The 26,269-nt window shown below is 47.2% G+C and overlaps 1 protein-coding gene across 4 annotated transcripts in view; it reads right to left on the reverse strand.

Annotated features, from left to right (window-relative positions):
* Positions 1–11,154: 11,154 nt before the first annotated feature.
* MEIS1 (Meis homeobox 1) overlaps positions 11,155–26,269 on the reverse strand; it is a 108,507-nt gene continuing 93,392 nt past the window's right edge. For 2 of the 4 annotated variants that reach the window (XM_086460860.1, XM_086460859.1), the window contains 3 exons: positions 16,938–16,996; positions 15,591–15,680; positions 11,155–12,724 (listed from right to left, as the gene is read on the reverse strand). In XM_086460860.1, the coding sequence (XP_086316986.1) occupies positions 12,441–12,724; positions 15,591–15,680; positions 16,938–16,996 (433 nt within the window). In that variant the 3' untranslated portion in view covers positions 11,155–12,440. Of the gene's footprint in view, positions 12,725–15,223; positions 15,320–15,590; positions 15,681–15,967; positions 15,989–16,937; positions 16,997–26,269 lie in introns of all 4 variants that reach the window. The other 2 variants (XM_086460861.1, XM_086460862.1) reach the window with 2 other exon arrangements.

A 26,269-nucleotide genomic window follows, 5' to 3' on the forward strand; every position in this document is an offset into this window, starting at 1 on the left:
GGGAAGGGGGAAGGAAGCTGGGAGGGGAGCCACAGCACCACGGGCCCTGCCAGGCTTGGGAACAGGGAGGTTAAAAGGGCTCCTTCTTCCTCCCCAGGACAAAAATCTCCATCTCAGCTGTTCCCATCACGTCCAGCAACTCATTTGGACAATGGCTCTCTGCAAAGGCTGCATTGCAGAGCCTCAAGCTGCTACCTCCACAGGTCTGGAGGGACCTTTCTCTGCTCCAGAATGAGCCATCACTATCTGCTGTTTCCGAGTGTAAACAACATGCTTCTCACTGAACACCCTCCACTTCAGCAGGCTCAGCGCCTGGTGGCTCCTGTACTGACAGATGCCTACACCAGTCACACGTCTCCACTTAGCAAAGAGATTTGGTAAAGCACCATAGCTCTGTCCCTGGGCAGGCATCAGGCAGGAGATATATGGCAATGATAGAGAAAGGGGGTTCTCCTATCATAAACCTGGACTGCACATTTTGGTCACTCCCTGTCCACAATCCCAAAGCTGAGGTAAAGACCACCACCAGCAGCTGCCTGAGCTGGTGGCTTGGTTCTGGCCAGCTGAGGAGAGGAGACCCTTACGTTCTTCAGCTGCCATGGGATGGTGCCCTCCACTAGATGAGCATGGTGGCACCAAAGGAGAAGTCAGTCACCTCTCAGGCCACGGCTGACAGGTTCAACAGAGGATCAAGGACAGAATGAAGCAGACCCGTTGCCTTTCATTTTTGGCTCATACCCTATTCTGGTACAGGTAGGGACACTGATTTGGGAGAAGACCTGGTCACATTTTGGCAAAAATCCAACAACAAGCATTCACTACCTTTCAGCATTGTCCTGTTGAAATGCAAGCCCTGGCTCCAATTCAGTGGCCAGGCAACACCTCACACTCATCAGAAAGCTAAATCTGGGTCCAAACCTGGGCCCTGCCTCCTCAGCATCTCTCTAATTACTGCCAAAGAGCATCAGTGCAAGTAACAAACGGCTAACAAGTTCCTTCCAATAAAGAAAACATTTTGTAAGAGGAGACGGAGGTTAGGGGGAGGACTAATTTGCCACGTAGGAGGTTTTAATGCCATCAGGGAAGATACTGCTGATCCCTTAGTTAACAAGGCCTGTTGTTAATTGTGCTCTGGGCAAAGAACTTTAAGATAAGGCAGGAAAAAAAAAAAAAAAAAAAAAAAAAAGAGCAATCCAGCCAGAAAAGAGAATTTAGGTGACGGTTTTCCTTTCTGCTGTAGTCTGGATAGAGATCGCAGCAAATAACTGCTGAGTCTCACTCCCATGCTGGGTGCATGGGAGCTCCACCAGGCCAGCTTCATTGCCATGCATCACCAAAAAAAACCCTTTAGGAAGCGGCTGGGAAGTGAGGTGGAGATCCCCTTCATGGGAGCTGTGAAAGCAGCATTTTAGGAGAAAACAGGCCTGCCTTCTCATCACCAGCTTGGTGCTCCCAGCAGCCAGTGGTGGCAACTCAAACCCTGGGCAGCAACCCACCTCAACAAGTCAGGGGATAAGAAGGCAAGCCACCAAGCAGTTCCCATCAATGGGGAAACTGAGGCACCCTAAGGCCGTTAGTCCTCCTGTCAGGCAGTGTCACCTACCCCTGGCTCTGCATCACCCCAAAGTGCCCTTGGAAGCTGAAATCCCATTGACTTTCAGTTCAACTTGTGCTTGGACACATTATGTATCCTGCAAGAGTAAGGTGGCTGCATCGGGCTGAGTGACGATTAGCACATCAATAGGCATTGAAAAGGGAAGTATGCTGTTAATTTACTCTGGTAAAAGATGGTGACAAGCCTTGGGGGTTCTTGTCCTTTATCTGCATCCAGGACACCAGTAGGGGAGGGAGGGTTTTTTTGAACACAGGAGGCTTTGCAAGGGATTTCCCAGGCTTGGGAAAAAGCCTCTGGCTGGAGTTTATGTTTCTGGCGTTGTGTGAGTTACCAGGAACTGAGTAGGAGCCAGCTAAACCCACCATGGATAGATGCTGGCCAGTGCCAGCGACCACCACACCTCCCTGCACACAGTGCCCTCATGGCATCATTAGCAAATAGCTGAGCATTTCCATAGCAAATGGATTTTTATAGCTCTAAAAGAGACTATAGCTTCTTTGAGTACTGGACTCACGTTGGGCCTTACAACCACTTTCATCTCCAAAAAGCAAGCTTCTGAGACTGCAATCCCCATCTGAGCCTTGTTCTCCTCCACCCCCTTCCCATACATACGTTCGCCCAAGCATTCACTTTGATCTCTGCGTAACATGGATGTCATTCAGGAAAAGTTATTGGGTGAGTCACTGGGCTGTGATCTGCAGTCAGCTCTTCCTCTTCCAGGTAGGCAGAGGAGCAAGCGGCACATAAACTGCCCCAGGGGTTAAACTAGATTAGCCCCTGAAAAGAACACCCCTTTGTTGCTCCAGGGTCTTCAGCATCTTCAGATGGTTTTGCCAGAAATGCCAAGCTGAAACTTAGCTGCTCTGCCTCTGCATTAAAGAAAGAGTCTGGGAATTAAGTTGAAGGAGTTAAGCTGCATATAAACCTCTGCAGTATGGTGGATTTCAAAGAGCAGCCCTGTTGCTTAAAAATTTGCTTCTCCAAGCTAGACACAATAATTGCGGAGTGGGAGTGACGACCTAAACCTCGTCTTGAACTGCCAGCTGGTGAATTCCCCATAGGAGGTATCTATCGATTGCTCCTGGAGAAGAAAACACCCCCACAAACCCGAGCAGCCAGAAGCACAGCAGAACCACACTTGAAGTTAGGACTGAGAGGGGCAGATTCATTTTTACGTCTCAAATGGATGCAAGAACAGAGCAGTTTAAGCCTCTATTCCTGCTGACTTCAATTGTTCTTTCTACGCAAATGCATTTATTTTCTCCAGGCACCAGTCCTGCAAACCACTGTTCAGGCGACTGGTCCATTGACACATGAGGTTTAACAGCTGTACCTTCACACCTTAACGATTACAATTATCAAAAAGGCACAGTCTCTGACAGAAGTTACAGCTCACGCAACATCTCAACATCTGTTAGCATTACGAAAGCTAGATCCATTCCTACCTTTGCAAATGTTAAATGTGCTGGGTTTACTTTTGTGAACTTGGTTCAAGATAGTAGGGAAAATATATTTAAATGTATAGCTGGTTGCGTTGAATGTCACGTACAGACAAGCAGGACCTACAGCTTCACAGTCTGGTTCTACTCTTGCAAACGTGTTGCTGGGAAAAAAATTGGCTCCAGTGATTATGCATTACCTAGAAATTGAAATAGAGTAGACTATAATAAATACATGCCAGAAAAAATACAAAGAATGTGTGGGAATGCCTATACTTTATCTTAACATTTGTTAGTAAAATAACTTCCTTATGGTGTAATCAAAAATGGAAAGCCAGCACCTAACTAAATTAAGTGCTGCAAACATTAATAATGGTTAAAATTACCATTCAATTTATTTTTATATTGGATGATCTTCAAAGCTGTAAACGGAGAATTGCTGAAATCTTTTAAGGATTTGTTTCTCCAATCAGAGCACTTCTGAGAAGCAAACATTAGCTTGAATTTTTATATCTAAAAATCCTTAGCGAAAGGCAATAGATGTATTTTAAAAGGAAAAAAAAAAAAAAAAAGGAAGGGGGGGAAGAAAAAAAGAAAAACTTTAGAAGTTCCCCTGATAGTTACAGATGGTTTAATCTTTGGAACCTATTATGTGTTCATTTTCCCTTCAGCATTAATTATACATAATTACCACCACTTTACCCATACCCTTTCAAAAACGAAATCTGTTTACATTTTTCACATACGTTATATAAATGCACGATTTTTAGTGCAATTTCTCGAGAAACGGGGCTCCTATTTACCCTCTGAAGGAGAAGAGGAGCCAGTGCACAGCAAACCGGTTTTATTTAAGTCCCTTTAATACAGCTTAATTACTTTTAAACTCTGGAAACAATTAGGTTATCACCCTTTGAAGTGCGACGGACAAGCGGCGGTGCTGGGAGGGCAGAGGCGCGGCGTTGCCCGCCGCTTGCGCGGCGCGCAGGAGCCGGCGCAGCCGCCGGGGCGGGGAGCGGGGGGGATGCTCGGGGGGATGCGCTGGGCCGCGGCTGGCGGAGCCCGGAGCTGCCCGAGAGATGCCCGTCCTGCGGGGGAGTGCGGCTCAAGGCTGGGGAAATTATAACTCACGTTCGGCTGGACGGATGCTGGTTAAAGGCTGAGAGCACCGCTGATGCTGCCAAAGATTGGGGAGGGTTGTTCGCGGTTTTCAACCTTTTAATTTTACCCTGCGCGCAAACCGCGAAATTGTATGACTCTGTTCTCCCTTTTTCTCTCTCCCGCCCCCCCGCCTCCCCCCCCCCCCCCCCTTCTTTCTCTCTGTTTCTCCCCCATCGCAGCTCACTGTCAGGTGTTTTTTTTCGCGGCCGGGCAGGGATCAAAGCGCCCTGCAGTAGAAGTGCTCATTGTGGGGCTGACACACGATCGCTCTGGGCAGGGGCGAGGGGGCGGCAGCGGGTGTGGGGGCACCGCCGGGCCGCTCCACCGGGCCGTTCCCCTCTCAAAGAGCATTTCCCCAAGGGCTTCCGGGGGGGTGTCTTACCCGCCCCCCGTGGGATGGCTCTTTCTCCCGTTGTTTCATCTCAGTTCTCTGCTCTGCGGGTGCTCCGGTGAGGGAGAAAGTGAAGGGAGGGGGCACCCCAACACACACCCCGACCCCAAATCCACCGAGCCCGCCAGCATCTTCTTTATTTGCATGTCATGTTTATAACCTGGTGGAAACCAAGACTGATATTTGTGGTCGGGAGAAGATGACTTTCACCTCTCCGGATCACTCTCTTAAATAAAAAAGAATTGACCAGCTATGGGCGTAAGCATTTATCTTGAGTTTGCGGTCATTATCTTTATTATATAGCCTCGGCAATAAATAAATCTAGTAGTTACTACCCCACAATAAAACTGTAGTATATGGGACACCTTACTATTACTTTCTTAACAATCTGCCATCTCTTCCCCTCTAAATCTTCCCTGTCTGCCCGCCGGCCCGCATGGGTCTCTTCCCGTCCGCAGGTGCGGAGCCTCCGCGCCGCTGCCTCCGTCCCTCCCGCCCTGCCTGCTCCTTTCCTCCTTTCCCCCTGATTCTCCCCCAAAAACCTGCCCCTTGGCCCCCGCAGGCGCCAGCCCTGCCCACGGGCTGCCTCCAGCCCCGTGTTGCGGGTGGGGACCCCCTGGGTGGGCGTCCCCCCATGGGCATCCCCTCGGGGGGAATGTCCCCTGCATGGGTGTCCCCTTATGGCCATCCCCCAGGTCAGTGTCCCCCCGTGGCCATCCCCCGGGTGGCTCTTCCCCGTGGGCAGCCTCCACGCGGGTGTACCCCCATGGGCATCCCCGCCTGAGCACCCACGGCCCTGTGGGGCTCATCCCCGGCAGGTGGGACCCAACTCCAACCCCCCACCCCGCTAATACACGGCACCCCGGCTTTCTACCCCCCACCTCGGTCCGTGGGGCGGGGGGGAAGGCGAAACCCACAGGAAAGCTCTTCTCTTCTCGGGGGCTGCGCCCTGATCACCACCACCCTTTTTTTTTTTTTTTGGGGGGGGGGGGGGAGGGGGCGGGGAGGGGAAGAAACTGCCCCAAAGCTGAGGCTCAGCAGCGAAGGGAAGCGCTGCCGCTGCAGCCCTCACCTCCCTGCCTCTCTCCGCCTCTACGGTTTGTTTTTTTTTTTTTCCCCTATTCTTTAGGTAAATGTCCACGCAATAATATTTATTTACAGTCAGGATGTTGCGCGTATGTTTCTTTTAATTGTATTTTACCAGGGTGATTCCTTTTTGCTTTTAAAACAAGCAGCTTGGAAAAATATTCCCATTTGGGGCGAGGGGTAAAGAAGAGGAAAAGGAGGAGGGGCATTTTTATTTATACCTTTGACATTTAAAAGAGCATAATTAATTTGTCCTGCTTGCATTAACATTGTTGAGGAAGGTTTCAGAAAGCTAACCAGCAAAGGGAAGCGGGGGAGGAAAAAGAGAAGCTCGCCTAGAAAGCTTGGTATTTTTTTTCCTCTTTCAGATGTGTAATCAATCATTCGAGTAGGAGGCAGCAAAATTGTAAAGATTCGATAGATTAAAATGCAAATGAAAGGTAGAAAAAGAAACATTAACATGGCAATCAAAGATTTAATAATCGTAAATCACGGTGGGGTTTTTTTGTTGCAGCTGTAGTTTGTGCGTTTTTTACGTTTTAATCATGTTCGTTCTATAAATAAATAATTTCTGAAACGAGACTAATTTTTCACTATTTTAACCGTGGGCTATGGCACTATTTTTTTTTTTTTTTTAAAGTATGGAACTCCAGATTACAAACTATCAGACCAGAAAAGGGGAAAAAATAGCTAAGTTGGATTAGTTCACATTTTAAATTTCAAGTGCAATATCTTCGCCCCACTGCTTCGCAGTGCCGAGTGCTTTACTTTCCAATTGAAATCCTTATAAAGTTTATTTGGAAACGTGAACGTTTATGTAAAAGCAGACAACAGGCGCTTCTTTACAAGGCTAACGGTAGCGCCAACCCTCATTCCTGGAGGAAATACAGATTAAAAAAAAATATATAAATATATACATATATACACACACACACGCGCATAGGGGAAAGAACAGTATCACTCAGGCTATAAGTCTATTACTTCCAAACTAAAGCGCTGCTAAATTTCCAAAGGAAGTTTGAAGTGGAAACCTGGGGAGAAAGCTGGTCAATGCGGGGAAGGACGAGCTGCGGAGGAGTTGCTCTCCCCCCTCGCTTTAACACTGCGCGTTAAAGGGAGGCTCGAGGGCTGCCTGGGACGGCTGTGGCAGACTCAGCATCTTTCTGCCCTAGCTCACACAGGCTCGGCTTTGGGTCCCCCAAGTCCTGGGTTTAGGGGATGCACTAGCTCGCCCTCTGGGAAAGTGGACAGGAAATAATTCTTTTAACTTTTGGGCGCAGCAGATGGAGTTCATTTTGTGCGGTGAGGAGGGGGGGAAAAGGAGTTAATCTGTACTTCGCTGGTGATCTTTATAGAGCGGGGGGGGGGGGGGGGGGGGGGGGCGAGTGAAGGGAGAGGGGGCAAAAAAACCCTAAAACATTGGCTGCTCAAGTTTGGGCATTTTTTCGGCAGCGCTGCCCTCTCTATAGAGCGCTCGGCGCCGCTTCGCCGCGCTGAAAAGAAACCGGTCAGAAACAACTAAATGCGGGAAACGAGCCGCGTTTCTGCGCCCGCCTCCTCTGTGCCGAGGGGGCCCGTCCCCATCCTGCCCCCCCCCGAGCTCCCACGATGTCCCCCGCAGCGCTCCCCGCCGCCGGGCCTTTCCCCGGGGTTGGCCGCCCCTCCGCGCCGCGGGGCCCCGCGCATCCCCCGCGGCCGAGCTCCGGGGGTGTTGCCGGGGAAGAGGCCCCCGCGGAGCCCCAGCGCAGTTTCCCCCACCCCCCCACCCCAATCAGGCAGGTACGTGGACGAACTCTTCGGGATGGGGGCGTTGGGAGGGAAAATTTACCGAGAGGTTTTTTTTTCCCACCCAAATAATATTAAACCCACTAATTTTTCCCTCGGTGGATCCCTTTTTTTTTTTTCTTCCCCCCCACCCCCCCAAATGGGGTGTCCCGGGAGGACGGCCCCTCCCGAGAGCAGCCCTTGCTCTGCACGCCGGCTGCCGGGGCCGCGCTCCGGGCGGTGCCCGGGACTTGTCTGCCAGGCGGGGACCGGGGAGGGTGGGGTGGACCGGGGGGGACCCCGCCGCCTCCCGCAGCCCCTGACCCCGCCATGCACGGCGCGGCTCCATTGATCATCCCGGCCCGCCACCCCCTCCCTTTATGAGATAATGCAATTACAAACATCAATAAGGAGCTGCGAGGGGAATCATTATGCGGTGACAGTGATAAATGACGGTGCAGAAATAGCATGCTTTTTTTTTTTTTTCCCCTAACAATCCAGGGGCTTTGGGGGCTGAGCACAGTCACCAAGGTAACAGATGACATCCAAAATGGCACCAAAGGAAAAAAAATGAACAGTCTTTCTTTCGCCTTTCACTCTTTCCCCCCCCGCTCTTCCAAAAGAGTTAGTTGGGGCTTTAGAAGCAGCTGCCACACAGGCATGCAGTTATTTCCACACGCATTAAAGGGCCGGGGAAGGTTTACTTGGCTGTCACACACAAAGCGGCAGCCCGACCCGGAGCCGAGCAGCCACCTCCAGGCGGCACCTCGGCGGCCGCGGGAGCGGTCCGGCTCTACGCATGGCCGCCTCCGCGCCGCGCACCGCCCGTCCCCGCGCGCGGCGCCAGCAGCCGCCTTCTCCCGGAGCCCGGGAAACGTTGCTTTTATGTATATATGTATATATGTATATATGTATATATGTATATATGTATATATGTATATGTGTATATGTGTATATGTGTATATATGTATATATGTAATCCCGGGCGGCACAGCAAGGTCAGGGGAGGGGGTAACTATCCTGCGGTTTTCCACGCGGGTTCAGGACGCACGGAGCGAGACACTGGTAGGGGGGACTTCCCGCGCAACAGCGCCGGAGGTGGAAATAATTCATCCCGTGTGTGAAAAGTGCCGTTCCTGCCCAAAAGTACCTGTGGCTGCGGAAGGCACGGCCAGGTCGGCGGGGCAGGCACCCCCCAACGCCAGCCCCTCTGCCCGGTGTGGGGGCTCGGTCCGCGCCCGCTCGCCCGCTCGGCTTGGCTGGGATTTGGCGCGCCCCCCACCCCCCCCACCCCAACCCCTCGTAGGGTGCGGGTGCCCACCGCAGGCGCAAGGCAGGCCCCGCGAAGCGATATGCGCAAATACCGCTCAGAGGGGTCTGTCCCAGCCCTGAGAGGGGAGTAAAGCGTTGCGTCCGCCTTGTGCGGCACTGCGCGCACCCGACGCTGCGCCCGGGAAGCGGGGCGGGGGGACACAAAAAGAAAAGGGTGAAGCGGGAAACTGGGTCTGCTCAAAAAAAAAAGGGGCGGGAGGGCAAGAATAAAGTCTCGCCGGGGGTTGCACAAACTTTGGGCCGGCGGCGGGCAATGCCCGCGGCGCTGAGCCGGCGGCCGCGGAGCACAACCCCCCCACCCCCCTACACACCCCCCGCCCCCGCGGCACTCTCCCGAACCCCCAAGAGATGGCAGTCGAAGCCGGCTTTCCTCCTCCTCCTCCTCCTGCTCCTCCGTGGCGGGCAGCGGCAGGACAGCGGGGAGGCGAGCCGGCCCCCCCGCCCCAACCCCGCTCCCAACTCCGCCGCTCACTCCCCGCGCAGAGCCGCGCAGCGCAGCGCGCACTCCAGCGGGGAGCGCAGCCCCCGGGGTCGGGGCGAGGAGTGGAGGCGCAGCCGGGCGGCCCCCCCTGGGCCCCCCCGCCGGCCTCCCCCGGTGCGGTGAAAGGAGGGTAGCTAGGAAACAGCGAGCGGCCCGAAAAGGCGGAATTTCCAACGTGTAAAATGTTCTTAACGGAGCCATTGAGAGAGTGCAATAAGGCGTGAGGGGGAACTAATCTCCCCATTTAAATGTTTGTGGCAATTTTATCTAAATGAATTTTAATGCTAAACGAGGGATAATTCCCTATTTGTAACCCGTTTACTTCTCTTTCCTGTGCCTCTGAAGCTGTCTAACATCATGCAACGAACAATAACAATAAAAATACCGTCAAGGCATTATTCTTCATTTTGAATGTGTTATAATTACAGCTGATTAAATGTCTTGGGATATAATAGTGGGTTTAATTTGAAATCTGCCCCCCCCCCCCAAAAAAAAAGGTCCGATGGAAGAAGCTCTGTGCCCCACTTCTCTGCGGCTGCGAGGAGGAAAGGACACGTGTGCCCTCGCATGCAAGAGGGCGGTTTGTTTTTGTCTTTCAAGAAACATTAAAAAAACCCCTGCAACAAAACAAAAAAACACCCCAAAACCAAAAAAAAAAAAAAAAAAAAAAAAAAAAAAAAAAAAAAAAAGGCAAAAAGCAAGCCCGGTTCATTCACGTTTTTGGCAGAAAAGTATCACTATTCCGGGCTCACAAAGCGGGAGCCAGGATGTGCAGCCTCTTTGGCGATACAGCGGCTCTTTTAAAAAAAAAGAAAAAAAAAGGTCGAAAAGGGGGGAAAAAAAGAAAACTCGAGAGTTACAAAAATAAAATTTAAAAAAAAAAAAAAAGAGGGAGAAGACATCCAAGCTGCGGGGGGAAGACATCCAAGCTGCGGGTGGAGAGGACCCCGCTTTGGTGGCATGCTCAATTCAGAAAGGTCTGTGCTGCCTGTCCCCAGCCCTGCCTGCACCCTTGCTCAGCCCTACCTGCCCCCTGCACACACACACCCCCCCTCCGGGGGCGACGCGGAGCCCAGGCAAGGATGAGGGGGGAGCAGCCGGTGAGTGCCACCAGGCAGCTGCCCCCGCAGCATCCCTGGGACACAGGGGGTGCCAGCTGGCTTGGGAGGGCGTGTGGGGGCTGTTGCATGATTTTGCCTTAATTAAGGTATTTGCGTAATTTTCCTACCCCCAGGAAACACTATTTTTTTTTCTTTTTTTCTATAACTGCGATTTTATTTAAAGAAAATGCGAAGGTATCACAGCCTACCCAGGCTGTTCGGTGTTATTTAACTCGCTGGCTGCAGTGCAGAAAGTACAGCTGGGTGAGGAAATTGGTTAATGAGGAGAGGACGGCCTGCACCAGTCTCCACTCACAGAAGTCCAGCAGCCTCTCGCACCAGCACGTCATTTACTTACAAATACGCACTGCCTGGGCAATGTTTTCCAAGTTTTATTTTCCTCCTTCCTTAATATGTTCCATTCCAGAGAGAAACGTAATGTGTCAGTGGCTCGAATAATTTAAACTGTGTATTAGGCCAGTAATTTGGGGCAGGGTATAATACTATTTACAAATTTCTGTCTGATAATGCCTTACGATATTACATTTATTAACAGGCAACAGTTCCCATCCTGACAATTTACAGTGCAAGTTCCGAGAAAGTTTCTTTACGCAGCACAGTGTTAGTTTTACATTCTTTAAATAGGAAGCTGATATTTAAATAGAAAATGATAGGTGCATCTCTGGAGCTAGCTGAATTTGGTAGGTGCTTGGCTCCCAGTTTGGGATAGAATGGCTACAAATACTGAAGGGGGCAGGGAACAAATTTTGCAAGCAGTGGAGTCACCATGACAAAAAATAATTTGTTTTTATTTTAGATTCAGATTTCATTACTGCACTCAAACTACTACAACTGGGCTTTGAGTTATTATACAATCCAAACTGTTTCAATCAGAAACTCTAAGACTCAGTGTGCAATGATTATTATTAATAATAATTAGCTCCTTGGTTTCTTGATAGAAAAAGGCTATCAACAAGCATTTGTTTAACCACAACAAAAGTATAATTAGCTTATCCCACTTAGTAAATCTGTATGCATGCCAACTCATACCAAACTGCTACTTTTACAAAAAATTGCAATAATACAGATCATTTTTCCAGTCCTTTTTGCACAAAATTTATTTACAATGTATACATAAATGCTCCATGATGGGACTATGGAAAAAAAAAAAAATGCACACATGACCGATATCTTGCCCAGAAAGAAAGTCAACATATTAAAAATAAATCTTCAGTCCATGTTTCGAGCTGCATAAAACAGGAAGTGATGTACAAGGTGGTGGTTGCTGCATGGGGACAAGGATGCTCTGATGTGACAATTAGGCTTCAAATACACTGCCTTTCCGTTTCCATGCTTCCTCCTACCAGTCTCCTTAAGACACTGCCTGCAACAGCTGATTAATCATTGTTGATGACTGCAGTTTTTCCCATCCTTCCCGATTTACATCTGTTCAGGCCAATTCAAAAATGGTGAGTAAATGAATTAGACATGCAAATTCACGCCCCAGGCTAGAAAGAGAGAGAGGAAGAGAGACGGGAGGAAGGGAGAGAAAGGAAAGAAAGACAGACAGAGAGAGAGGAGGAGAGAGCAGAGAGATAGAGAGTGTGCATGGCTGAAATCCTAGGATAGAAGAAAGATTCTTCTGCCTGACATAGTTATTTTAATGCTCTAAAAATCCTGCAAATAAGCCCTTTCTGTCATTTGCAGGATAAGTGTAAGGCTTCTTTTTTAATGTAAGGAGGCTTCTGGAGGAAGTGAAGAGCTATGGAAACAACACACATAGTGTGGAAAAATTTCACATTTTTTTTAAAAAATCTATAAGAAACAACGTAATATGGATAACAGTATAATAGCATTTTACAATATTTCACTCTTTGTTCTCTTAATGTCTTATATAGGTATTTAGCATGTCCCCAGAAGTTGACTTCAGTTGGTGTTTTCCTGCTTTTCAGGGTCCCTGTGAAGAATCGGAACGTCCCTTGGTCCAAAGTTGACGCCAAGAACTCCATAGTCATTGCAGAAAGACAATGTTTGAAATCTACCGTTGCTGCAGACAACGCATATTTCCCTTAAGCTACTGAGCATGAATGTCCATCACTTGTCCACTCACTGCCGGCTCACCGGTATGAAGCATTGTGGGGCTTGATGCTGACATGGGCATTCCAGGGTGGGGTGGTCCTCCATGCATCATCATTGCTGGGTGGTGAGGGTGTCCAGGAATGTAGGTATGCATGGGGGGGCCATGACGCAGCTGAGCGGGATGGGGGGGCATCTGGGGTGGGGTATAGCTTGGCTGTCCCATATTCATACCCATTGGACTACCCCGAGACACATAATCCCCTGGCATACTTTGCAGCCCTGTAGAGAGAAAGAGGTGGCAGTGAGTGGTAGGGACCGGCTACCGACATCAGGCCGTGAAGCTCCTCCACTCGGGCATGGGAAGGCCGGGCTTGAGCCAAAGGTGGGACGTGGAGTCATGGGCGCAGTTGCCTTTGTGGGATCCAGGCTTACGTATGGACTCACAACGACAGCAATGGGAATGATTCCCAGGTCCAAAAAAACCCCCAAGAACATCCTCCCACCTCTAAATACAGAGTTTTGGGAGATAAAACCATTTTCTGCTCTTATGGTTAGGAACATATGTGATGGAGCTGCTTCCGATTTGGAAGCACGCTGGAGGCAGAGCCAGCCTGATGACAACTAACGTCACACAAGCTGGTGGCATCAAGCCGGGGAAGCCCTGCAAGGGCTCTCAGGAGGGCTCTCGGGTGGGCTCCATTCCCCACGGCCTCTCTCCAGCTACCCACCTTCGTCTCCCCACTTATAAAAGCGTGCTGGGGATGCAAGGCGGGGAATCTGTACTAGTTAATGAGGGGCTCGGGAGGAGAGATGGGTTAAACCGGTGTTGAGGTTTATCAACAGTTATTTATTTAGCTCTCAAGCCTGATCACTTGGTATCTGTCCCAAGTTTTTGTGCCATTCAAACAGATGCTATACAGCAAGCACATACACCGCTGAACAAAGGCCTCATACGAAGCCGAAATTGATAGGATTACTAAGGACGACTGTTAAATCAAACCTGTATTTTTAAACACACTAAAAAAATACATATAATCAATAACAGTTATCAATTAATTCTTTCCTCCCTGCTTCTGTCCAAAAAAATCAGACGCGCAACTCAGTCAACCTTTCAGTGGGTTTGGAAGAACAATAAGAAAAAAATTGGACCTAAAACAATAAAACCTCCTGCTTTCTGTGGGCCTCTGCCTTCTGCTTGGATTGCTGTAGCTGATGGGAACTGACAGGTGTATTGTTTCGGAGAGCTATAAGCTCCATAATCATCAAGGGTGAAAGGCATACGCTATTGCTAAGTAGGTTCAATTGGCTTTAGTTCTAAGTAAGAGCGCGCTGTGAATGCACCGAACACCTTGGAATCAGGTCTCAGGGCTCTAGCAATGAATAGCTGCTTAATCTAGCCTAAAGGAACAGTTTTGAACTAATGAAAATTGCTTATAAAATATACTGTACTCACAGCTCTTTAATCAAAAAAGATGATAATATTTTTTGTAATAACCTATTAATTTAATTGGTCACGAAGCATAAAATACATCATTTAAATTTAATTGACCCAGAAACTAAGAAACAATATTTAAATTAACTAAGCTAGAAATTTCCATGATGAGGTAATAAGTCTGTTGCATTCCCAAGCTCAGAGGAATGTTTTCACAGCTAATTGTTAAAACTTAGTTTTGACTCACGCCCAGAGAAGACGATGACTACGAAATACACTTGGGCTGGGTAATTTCAAACCCTACGTTAACATAGGCTGGGGACAACAAAGATGCCCAAATAACTGCTTTTAACTCCAGAAAGAGAGCGAGAGGAACAGAGTCAGGCACTACTTAAACATGGTACCGGTGCCTCGATCTTTCAAACTGCTTTACTCTGTTTTAAAAAAGAACCAACAAAACAAAACAAAAATTTGTATAATGTATTTTCACCTATAAAAAGACAAGAGGGGAAAAAAAAAAACTGGGACAGTTTTTCTAGGCTTTCTTCGCGAGGCCTGCCACTGAAGATTGCATTAATGATCTCTATTTTTGTATACTGAATAAGTCAAATCCATTTGTCACACTGCAAGTGATGGCATACTTAATTTGGATATAGTCAATTAGCCTGGGCTAAGCTCCATAGCCTGCTGTGCACACCTCTATTTTGTATTCTCTCTTTTTCCTTTGCCACACGTAATCCCATTATGATGGACAGACAAAGAGAAATAAACTTGGAAAAAAAAAAAAAAATCAAAGTTTTGTCCGTCGCCTTCCAAAATAAAACTAAGTGAAGCTGCCGTTTATTTTACTCGTTTTTTTTACCTACGAGAAGTCTCTGTTTGGCTTTTTTGGTGTCTTGCAGGTTAGCGGGAGAAATGTAACTCATGCATCAACTGCGGTTAGACAGATTTATGACACTTTGGGGACATGCTCTTTCCTCTCCCTGCGCTGCTGCAGACCGCTTACATTTTGCAAATCAGTCTGTTGCCAAGACGACAGGCTCCCCCACCTCCCCGGCTGCTTCTTGTTTTGTCATGTGCTTGGGGATGGATAATAGCATCCATGTATGGCGGCGTCGATGTACGGTGGCGTCAATGTACGGCGTGCGCGCGCGCACGGGGGGTTTGGGAGCTTGGAAAGCTTGAGCTGAACCAGAGGGAGAGAAACCCGAAGGAGCCCAGGCGTAGGATGGATGGATGGAAAGGAAGGAACAAGCATGAGGCTATGGGCAGGGAGAACATAGGGAAATGCAAGGAGACAAATATCCCTCGGACAAAGTGAGAACAAAGACCCCGTTTGTACTTACTTCCCCCTGGCTTTGCCATTGGTTACCTAGGTGAAGGTTACATGTAGTGCCACTGCCCCTCCATGCCCATATTCATGCCCATTCCACTCATAGGTCCTAGAGGGAGATAAAAATCCAAGAAGATGCCAGAGAATGAGCAAAGTCAACAGATAGTGCCAAAAGCCCCTTTCCAAAACACAGCACAGCAGAGGGTCCAGGACCACTTGGGCAAGAAGATGCCCGGTTTCCCTCGGCGGTGTTGAAGGCAGGCAGAAGACAGGCGAGGCAAGGCAGGCAGCTGAGATGACGGCGGAGGGCAGAGGTGCGGTTACCTGTGGTGGCGTGACCGAGGTCACTCATGGGGCGCGATGCTCCCCCGGGGTCTTACCTGGTGCTCGGATGCCCATGTGCTGCTGGCCGTCCATCACGAAACCTCCCATTGGCTGCCCATCGGGGTTATAGGGTGTTCCTTGACTTACTGGAAAAGTGCAGAATATTGCTTTTTAGCAACAGCCGAAAGGGTCACCTCTTCTCACAGCCTCAAGACACACACGCAGCCCCCCCCCCCCCCCCCCCCCCATGGACTGTGTGAGACAGCTATTGATGCTGGCTCTGAACAGAGGGAGAAACACCAACTGTACAAATTTAGCGGCCGGGCTAACAAGCTTGCTTAGTTTTGGCCTAATTTCCTACTGAGAGTTTGGAAATGAAGTTAGAGATGCGAAATCTCGAGACACAAGGAGCCCCGGCTCCAGCTGCTGCTGCTGCTGACGTCAATGCAAAGACCTGTACAGGAGCCGGATTTTATGGCTGGGATAGTCACACTGAAATCGCAGTGTGTTAAATTACGCCCATGTGCCTTTCTAAGAGCGGGACCTGAACATGTCCGTGCCAGATATTTACCTCTAATAACAAAATAATCAAATGTACTCGAAGAGGAAGACTGGCCCAAAAGCATATTAGACAAGTAAGACTTGGAAAACAAAATCAACCGGGGTTAACGGGCTGTTCCTCAATGGTAAATACCCACACAGAGCTATGATTCAAGACTCCAGACAGAACCAGCATGGGAGAAGTTAAGATTTTTTAAAAACGTAAAAGTAAATCCCCCCTGAAGTAAACCCTAAACACTCATCAATCCCAAAAGACAGCTACTAAAAAGAAGAGACAAGGGACAAAAGGACCCTATACAAGTACCACTACCTGAACTCGAGGTTTTAACTGTACATTAAAAGCCCGCTTCAGAAGTAAGCTGCCTTGGGTTATTAAAGCACATAAAGCTCTACCTCATTGAATGTCTTTGAACTTTACTGAGTCCCACAAGCGATTCTGACCCCTTTGCCCTTTTGACAGGTAATAAAGTTTACAGCAATTCCACACCAAGCCATGCACCAGGGAGTGGTCACAGGAGCAGAAAGGACTGGGAAGGAAAACTCAAAACAACTACTGAAAAAAAAATAATAACATTCATTCTGAATGCGTATGTAAAGTCCGGTCATGGAGCGGATCATTTTAGTTTCTTTGTTTTGAATTTGCCGTGTCTTTTTTCCCCAAAATGTTTTAATCGCATTAAAATGATGAGGGTTGTAAAGAAACAAAGCTGGTTGCATTTTAATTGTCAATCACTCCCAGCATTCATTTCTCATTTATTTACCAGGTAATGGACCTCCCGGTGAATGGCTTGAGGATGGTTTTCGCATGCGTGACTTGAATACAGTTACTATTGGGGACTTGCCTGCTCGATTGGACTGGTCTATCATGGGCTGAACTATTCTTCTTCTAGCATTAATAAACCTGCAAGAAAAAAGAGGAAAGCAAATGGTTATCGAAGGGGACGACTTCCACCCATCCCCAAGCCCTCTCGCACAGCCGCGGTGCTCTCCGTCCGGCTGCGTGGGGATGCAAATACTGCAAAACCTCTAACCCCGATGACCTTTCAGAGCATGAGCTTGGGGTTTCCGAGCTGATTTATGTTTGCCTGCTTTTTACCACAGTTGGACACTTCCATTTCATCTTTTCATGGGGGAATTAGCTGAGTTTTCAGGAAACAATATCAGCAATGCTCTTCTCAATTCAGAAGGGCACACAAAAAAACCCAAACCAAACAAACGGGTGAAGCCGGCGAGATGCTCGTGAGGGCATCTGCTACCTCCCCCTCATTAGTGCCATTTCTGCCTTATGTCCTTTGACTTCTTTTTCTCTTTTTTTTTTTTTTTATCAAAACCTGCCCCTACCTCTTGCAAACCTAATTCCCTTTTAATGCCCACTATTAAGATAATGAACTGTGATGGCAGAACCCCATCAAATGAGGGAACGTCTGGAGTTTTATCACCACTAAGTCACACTGCTGGGGACTTCAGAGCTGTGCATTCCTCCTAGCCATTTCTTGGTGGGCTTTCCCCGCCCCCCCTCTCTTTATGCAAAGTCTGAGGGGTCAAGGCGAGGTCATAGCTTTACAGTAATTGAATTTATAATCCTGTTTTCTCCAGCTAGGCCTGACCATTTACAGCAAACATCTTGTTAAACTGTAATTACTGGACTACTGAAAATTCCCCCTGAACAATGAAAAGCAGATCTGTGGAAATAAAAAAAGGTACAGTCATTTTTAAAATAGCCATCTGCAATCGTACTCCTTGCATTTTTGTAGCTCTTTGCCTCAGTTAGTCTTGCAATGCTTATTTGGGAAAGGAATATTCAAAATAATTTGGAGCAAAACGAAAGAAGGAGAGGGATCACAAGTGCCCCGGTCTCCTCTGTGGGCAGTCCTCGTGGCACTAAAATCAGGAGGCTCAAAACCATGGCTGGGAACCTCTCTGAAGCGCATTAAAAGAACTTCCTTTCAGTTTTGCTTATCAGAAACCTTAGTTAAAAACCATTTGGAAAACATCTCCATTGAGATTTAATCATGATGAAGTCTCATAACCAGACTTTACGTTCTTTACGATAGAAAAAGAATAATAAAAACTTGTATGCGAGAACATTTACTAGTAAAGGAAGAAGCGTGAGTGTTGGTAAAACCACACTACACTTGCAAAATGCAACGCCCAAGTCCACAGAGGGCTATTTGGTGCTTGTTTTTGCTGCCTTTGGTTGTGGTGGCTTAGCAGCAGCTTTCCTAATACAAAGATAAAGCCACTAGGACCTTCCCGCAGGAATCAGCTCTGCCCACCCAGTCCCCTACACCGGGTGGGGAGAAGAATCACAAACCACCGCCCCGTGCTGTTTGTTTTGCCCTCATCAAAGACCAGCACAGCAATTTCAGTCTCCTCCTACCTCGCATTCCCAACTGACTCCTATCACCCCAACTCCCGCAAAAATTAATCAAGATGTTGAGTCTTAATCAAACCTGTCTCGAGAAAATGGGCTCAAAGGTACCAATTCCAGGTGCCGATCTGGAAACCTTACACCTGAACTAGGTCATGTTTTGTCAGCAACAGTATGGGATCAATTTTTCTACACATTTCCAATAAAAAAGCATCCCCAGAACTCCAGCAAACAGTGTTGTGAATCAGTTTATCATTACCTTGTACAAACCATGAAAATTAGAATCATGTGAGCAGAAGGTTAGACTAATTCTCCTTTCTCATTATAAGCACAGGTGTAGCACAAACACCATGTGAAATAGGCAATTAAAAAAAATCTGCTTTTTTTCCCCCATTAGCTGCCTTAGCTCCATGACCAATTAGAAAATTGTTTAATATCTGTAATCTGCATTTGCAGAAAGCAATTTTCACAGTAACTCTCCTAAGTAAAACAACAACACAAAACCCCAGTGCCCCAGACATTTCCTTCTGCAAGCCTGGCAGGCTCCTGCTGTGTTTACTCTATCCTTCTCCTGCCGATTGCCGGAACCTGTTACTGTGGCAGGAGGGGAGAGTTTTCGGTAGCCATGAGACTGGCTGGTCACCAAAACCTTCATTTGCCGAAAGCTTTTACCCCAAAGAAACCCTGAGCAACATTAAGCACATATGCCCCAACTCCACAACCTTCTTTTCCTTCTCCTCCAAACTACAAGTGCTTTTGGTAAGAAGGGGGGCTCGATAATAAACTATATAGCTAGAATTTACTAATAATTACCCACAAGACATGCCTAGAGTAAAACATATTCTCACCTGTTTGCCCCACGCTATCGCTTGGGATATCTGCTTTAAGAACATTTTACACACAGGTATTTAACAGTTATCTTCTTCCTACGCATTTGTGTAAGTATTTTCTGTAAGTAGCAATTCTGCCAAACAGCCCAGTGTTTGGATGTCTTCGGGGGGAATTCAGACGCAAGAACATTTTCCTTCTGGGCAAAGTAATAAAATGACATTCTTGCTCCTCCCACTAGAAGTCAAACGGAGGTCAGCTCCCCATCCTTGTATCTGTTTAAATAAACTGGTCCAGCTGTTTGTTTCCAGGATGCCCTTTAACCTTCTGTCCCATCCTCTCTGCCTTTGTAACAGAACGCTTTACTTTGCATTATAGTAGACTCCAAACCACTATGCATTAAAAAAAAAGGAAGAAAGTATTCACTTTCAAGTTTCTTCCTGCAACCCAAACCTGGAATTTGTAAGAACCCATCAGATTAAAACTATTAATGTGGCTTGCCTTGAGAGAGCACAGTGCAGCGCTGTTGCATTTACAAATCACATCTGAGAACTCTTTGCAAGCAAAATTGTGAATTAGCTGTTGCGGCAGAAATATACAGGCACAGGGATAATTTCTTCATACTCTCTGGGTTGGTTTTTTTGTTTGATAGAAGGGACAAGATCTTTTGATCACTCTTTGAATTTCCAAAGTGTCAGGCTGATGTAACACCAGCAAAAACGATGGAACAGAAAAGCTAACAGGAAAAATCTCACTGTCCCTCTTCCTCTATGTTCACATTCACCTATCTCAAGAGAAAGAAACCCTAAATCACTCCAATTTTTAAAAGTTCAGAGGAATCAGGACTTAAAAAAGATACTTGTGTACTAAGTGCTACTCACATGGCGTATTCTCAAAATATGACTCAGCATAAAACTTAATTTAATGATCAAGACAGCCACATAACCTTACTTATGTGAGTAAAGACCCACCAAGGCTCAAAGACTTGCATAAAGTATTTTTCCCCATACCAGGACTCTATGCACTGGTAGCTTTGCTTCAATGTGGAAGGGTTTTTTTTGGTTTGGGTTTTTTCCCCCCAAAGAGCAGAATCAATAACGGCACAAATAACATTAGAACCCTCAGTGTACAAGTTGTACCCATCTCCCAGCCCAAGAAGAACTGAGAACTCTGCAAAAACATTTTGGGTTCCTTTTTCTTGCCTTTTTTTCCTTTTTTTTTTTTATTTTGCAAGGAAGTATCTGGCATGGAGGAAACATTTGAACAGTTGGGCAAACACAGACGTTTAAAGTATTTATTTTTTTTTTCAAGCTAACTTTTCCTTGCCCCTTTGGATGCACAAGATTGTGCTTTCTGCCGTGTCCCAAAAAGCAAGAAAAACCCAGCTATTCCACCTACATAACCCTAAAAAGGAGGATGAAGCCCTCTTTTCTCCAATTTGCATTTTACTAGGATGTTTTCTCTTAGGCTTCTCCCTGGAGTCTGTCTCCAGAGGTCACTGGCAGTCTCCCCAGTCGGTGCATCGCCGGTCCCACGGGTGAGATCCAGCCTTGGCCCCAGGGATGCAGCAATCCGCCTCTGCACTCTGACCTTCAGCTTGGCCGCCCTCACTGCCACGCACAAGTTTTGTTTCTTCTCAGCAAGAGGCGGCATGGCTAGTGATGACAAAAGACTTATTTTAGTTGGAAATTGGCTACAATAATAGCAGCCAGAGAGCAAGGATTTTCAGAGGGTCACCAAACCCTCCGAAAGGCAGAGCTTACTAAGGCTCAGGTTACAGCCCAAGTGACATTTTCGGCACAGATCTGCTCTTTCTCCCTTCCCCTTGTATTTCACTTCTGTTGAGTGAATAAAACAAGACCTTCCTCCGCTGTCACGGATTTCTAAAGTCACCTTTGCTCAAGAATCGACAGAGCGATTGTGGGGACTTCCAATTTGCAGTCTTTGAATGAAATTTTCCAGGAACAGCTGTCTGAAAGGAGATGCTGAGACTTAGCGGTATATTGAATTTTTCTCTCCTCCCAGCCCTCCCAAATGAGGAGCGTTTCACACCATTACTAACTTCTGATACTTGGAGTCATAGCCTGCTCCCTCTCAATATTGTCCCAAAGCGCCACATGCCAGAAGTCTGTGCATCACTAACAGTGCCAAGAAATTCACAAAAATCTCTCTGCCTCATTTTCTCCTTGAGCTCCTTCTAACAAACCATGCATAAGGACAATGAGAAAGCCCACAGTACCTACAAATCCCAGTGCTAAAATGTCTCTTGCTCTGAAAAAAATACTATCCCTCTTGACAACAAACAAATCATTTTTATAACAGACACCAAAGTAACCAGAGCCCTTCAAACTGGCAAATAATTCACTTGTAAAACCAGCTGTACTCTTTTCTGCATACTGGGATCCTTCATTTATGCAGCAGCGAAACAACCTTCTCTATTCAGCACTTAATTCCTCAACGCTTAACAGGTTTATCTCTAATAAAAACAATTTAAATGGAAAGTGTGCTGTAAACAGGGATTATTACACTTCAGTAACTGCTTTATTCCTTATTTTAACATATTTTCATTTTTTCCTGTGTATTTGTTTTCCAGAGCTTTTTAAAGGAGCCAGTGAAAAAAAAAAAAAAGAAATTATCTCACCGCATACTTTCAAATGTTTTAAAAACAGCCTTAAAAGTAGCAAGCTCCCTCTGTAATTATGAACAAAAAAAATAACTGCAGACTTTTGAATGGTAATTACATCTCCCCATCCCCAAAATGAGAAATAAACATTAAAAGAGTGTTTAATGCCGTTATTAGAAAGTTCTGATCCTGAAGTCAGTTAGTGAGCTTAATGACCCGTAACTACCAGTCATTAGCAATCCATGCTCTCTGTACTCCCTTTATTTGTAAAGACAAAAAAAAAAAAACCCAAGACACTCAAGAAACTTTGTTCAATTTAAAGTCAAACCTTATGAAGTCATGTTTGGCAACTTTTCTTGGTTTCTCCTCCTCCTCCTCCTCCTCTGAACCGAAGACAGTTCAGGACTGCAATAGATCATTTACAACACTAAATGGAGGTAGGGAGGGAAGAGAGTACATGGGCTGCTAACCGCCCACTCCAGACACGTAATATCGGAATATACTCCAAAGGCAGTGAGTCTATCCATCAGGAGGATCAGGAAGGTCTCCTGAAAGCTCTCCCCTCCCTCCTTCCTCTACCAGCAGCATCAGTGCCAGGGACTGTATATAAGGCTGGGGGTGTCGCAAGACAATATTGAAGAGCGAACAAATAAAATACTATGCAAAAACTAGTGATGAAAAACCACTAATTAGCTGACAAATTTGATGTAAAGCACTAATGAAAGCCATGTGTGGTTCTGCAATTTAGTTTTAAAAATAGCTTCTGACTTCAAGCATTACTATGTGACCCCACCGATGGATTCATGTCGTGCATTCAGAAAAGTTGCTTTAAAGCACGAGAGTGCTATTGAATCTCTCGCAAGCCAACTCTGCTAATGTAGCAAGCATATCAAGTGCAAAAATAGAAAGCAGAGAGATGGGATCAGGTATGCGCTCCTTGTAAGTGAGCCAGCTATGCCCTACATTTGACTGGCCCTATATGCACCAGCTCTACCTCTGGCCACCTCCTGTGCTTGTTCTCCTCCCAAGCCCTTAAGCCCTGCTTTCTCTCCTGGCTCCATACCATGCTTTCTTCTCAAATCACCGTGGCAGGCATGCTACCTCCAAATAAACAGACCAGATTTGGTGGAGCACCCTGCCACCAGCCCCACAGGACACAACGCTGCTGCGGTGACTGCCTGAGTGGCTCACGCTTTTGCCGCAGAAGGGACAGCTGATGGCTTTCCATCGAGGTAGGACCCACAAGCTGCTGGCCCTGCTCTTTCCTCGGCCCAAGTGCTCCACTAGCCCCATCTCTCCATAGGGCTCACAGCTGGTGGCTGCTTAATGGGTCTTTCTGTAAGGAAGCTGGGCAGAAAACAGTTTCCCTGTCTTGCAAAATTTTCCCTGTTCCCCAGCAGGATGGAGTTAAAGCATATTTGTATTTATTTGGTTAGTTCTGAATGAAAAACAAGGGAGGGACTCGCTAGGGAGGAGTGAAGAGCCAACACACCAGGAGTAGGGTTCCCTGGAGATGCACCTCCCTGCTCTGCCCATCTCCAGTGTCCTCTCACATCACAGGCAAGCTGCTGTTGGCCTTTCTGGCATGCTCTCCTCCTTCTCCTCCTTCCCTCCCATCCACAAATCCCACTCAGTCTTCCAAAAAGCTCAGCCAACATGGAAAGTTTCTGGTGAAAATCCAGGTCCAGCATCCAGACTTCTCCCCAGCAATGCCAGGGAGCTGGAGCAGAGGCTGTGCTGCAGGTCTCGGCTGCGCCGGGGAAGGCTCGCAGCAACCTCATTCCCTGACACCGCAATTCCCTCAGGGTGCAAAGCAGATGTAAACTCGCCCTCGGCAGCCAGATGATGTAAGGGGAAATCTTTACATGGCAAAGCGCCAGTGGAGCTGACCTCCCGTCTCTTCCCTGCTCCCAAATCCCAGCGCAGCTGTACTCTGCTGATCTCCGTGTGCCACAATTAGCCTTTAAGGAATATGGCACAGATTCATCTAGTAGAGCAGCACTAAGGCTGCTCTAACTCCTGCCCAGCACAGGACTGGACCCCATACAGCACTGCGGTTGGGTACACAACACGCTACCAGCCAAAATCTTGCCTCCCACAAAAATGCTCTCAGTGCCCAAAGACTGATGCTGCCTGGTTGCTCTTCCGTTGCAGATTTGGAGAGCGATTCAACTCAGTGCCATACAGTGCAGGCTCTCCACAAGCTTTGAGAGCAGCCCAGACTGCAATGTACATCTCCCAGCCCATAGTTTTCTCCCAGCTCTGAGAGGGATCTGAACCTCAGCTTTCCACCTGAACCTTCAGGAGAGCACATCTGGACTCCATAATTCAGGTCCTGGTCTCGTGCATGCCACCAGTGCAACCCAGCAGCTTGTCTTTAGCAGATCGCATCAAACCAATAACCCGAGTCCTGCTTGACAGCAGGGATCACACTGGGAATGGGTGAAAACTGATAGCAAAATACTTGCTGCTACTTTGAAAACACTCCTGTCTCTTCCAGCAATTTCCTTGTCCTCTTATTGATTCAGTATAATCTCTTATTTAAGTGAATATAGTGTTTGCAAGAGATGCCTGCATGATCTCCGAGCCTTCTCCTGCCACACAAGTTGTCTAAACACAGAGCCTTCCTTTGATGTCCAAGGCTTTTTCCATACATCAAGTTTGGAACCTTGTCCAAACAGTTTTCCCCTGTTCACTTCTACCTATAACAAATACGGCATGGGAGCAGGAAGCTGTGCCTGGTCCTCCCACCCAAGTGAAAGCAAAGAGGCTGCCCCCACATCTGGCTGCTGGTTTAAGATGTTCTCGCTCACTGAAGGATGTGAGAAATGCTCTGTCCGCACTCCTGGATGGGTCTCCTCATGCTCTTCTCACCTCCAGAAGACCACTTAAGGAGTATGGAGTAACTGTACCCTGTCACCCCACACCAGCTCCTCCAGCCTGCAGGACAAGGAGAAGAGAACACAGGGTGGCCAAACCAAAAGCCCTGACAGGTGTCTTTGGGGGAAAACACTCCTAGAACCCCCAAAGCGAAAACAAAATGAACGCCTATATGGGACCGGTGATTCGTACATAAAATATGCTTTGACATCGCTCTGGTCTGTAGCCCGACACATTGGCTCAGGGCGCAGGAGGGAAGCTGTGATTCCTGTGGTTGGGTCTTCACCACCACTACCGAGACAACAAACACGAGCACATTGGTGTCTTTTGTGTGATGTGGGCACCTGCAAAACTGGTTTGAATTCTTTTTTTCTCCTTTTTTTTTTTTTTTTTTTCCAGAAACCACAAAAGATACAACTCTGAGTCACAGCCAACCTGAAAAACAACCCCACACTTCTGGATGAACTCCCCTCTAAGACATTCTACTTCAAAACATTGCTTTCTAACCACGACTAATAACCTACTTTGTAATCTATTTTATCTAAACATAATTTCCCATTAAGTGAAGTAATTCATTTTGCTTATAATCCTACTCCTGACAGCATTTTCTTCAGGGCAGGAGAAAAGGCATCCTCAGAAAACAACGCAAACAAAACATGCATGGGGAGGTCGGAGGAACGTCAACGATAAAAAGAATTTGTGAGACCATGGGACACAGAAAGCTTAGGGATCAGCCCCCAGACGGCATAAACCACCATTATAAACCAGGTGAGAAGTCGGACATCTCTGTGACAGGCCTGAATTTAAAAGGAGCTATTGCTATTGTGCTTTATCACTAGCCAAAGAAGCCACAAGGGCTACAGTGTCTGGGCAGGGAAAAAAAAAAATAACCCATGAAAAACTGTTACATGACCTAGATTTCGTTGAAGAACTCCGGAAGTAATATTTCTCCAGCAGCATCTGCTGCCGTTTCTTTTCTTTTTTAAAAGTAAAATAAAAGGCAGAAGCCTCGTTAACGCTAACGCTGGTATATCCAGCTATACATCATCTACACCAAAATCATTCCAGGGCAGGCAGGGCAAAACACACACCCTCGAAAGCACGTCCTCGCCCTGCGCCTCTGGCTGTGTTTCATTTTTGAGAAGAGAAAATTGATTTAGCCAAGAAGGAGGCAACATTTGCCCCATTTTTAATATTTCAGGCTGACTTTTTAACCACGCAGTTTGCTTTATGCAGGTGCAGCCTGGAGCGAGCGTCTGATGTAAGTGCGAGAGAGGGTCTCTGAGGGCACCTTTCTCCGCGTGTTGGTGTTTCAGTTCACAACGTTTAATTGCTCTACACCAATTTCAGCGACTGTTGACACAAAATAGGTGGAGATCAGGTCTGTGCAAGCACAAAATACCAGAAAGGCAAACTATATGTAAACACACTTCAGATAGCTATGACAAGAATAGACCAAAACCTGACTTGCA

The sequence above is a fragment of the Leptosomus discolor genome, chromosome 2 (genome assembly GCF_034619465.1).
Source record: "Leptosomus discolor isolate bLepDis1 chromosome 2, bLepDis1.hap2, whole genome shotgun sequence".
NCBI lineage: Eukaryota > Metazoa > Chordata > Aves > Leptosomiformes > Leptosomidae > Leptosomus > Leptosomus discolor.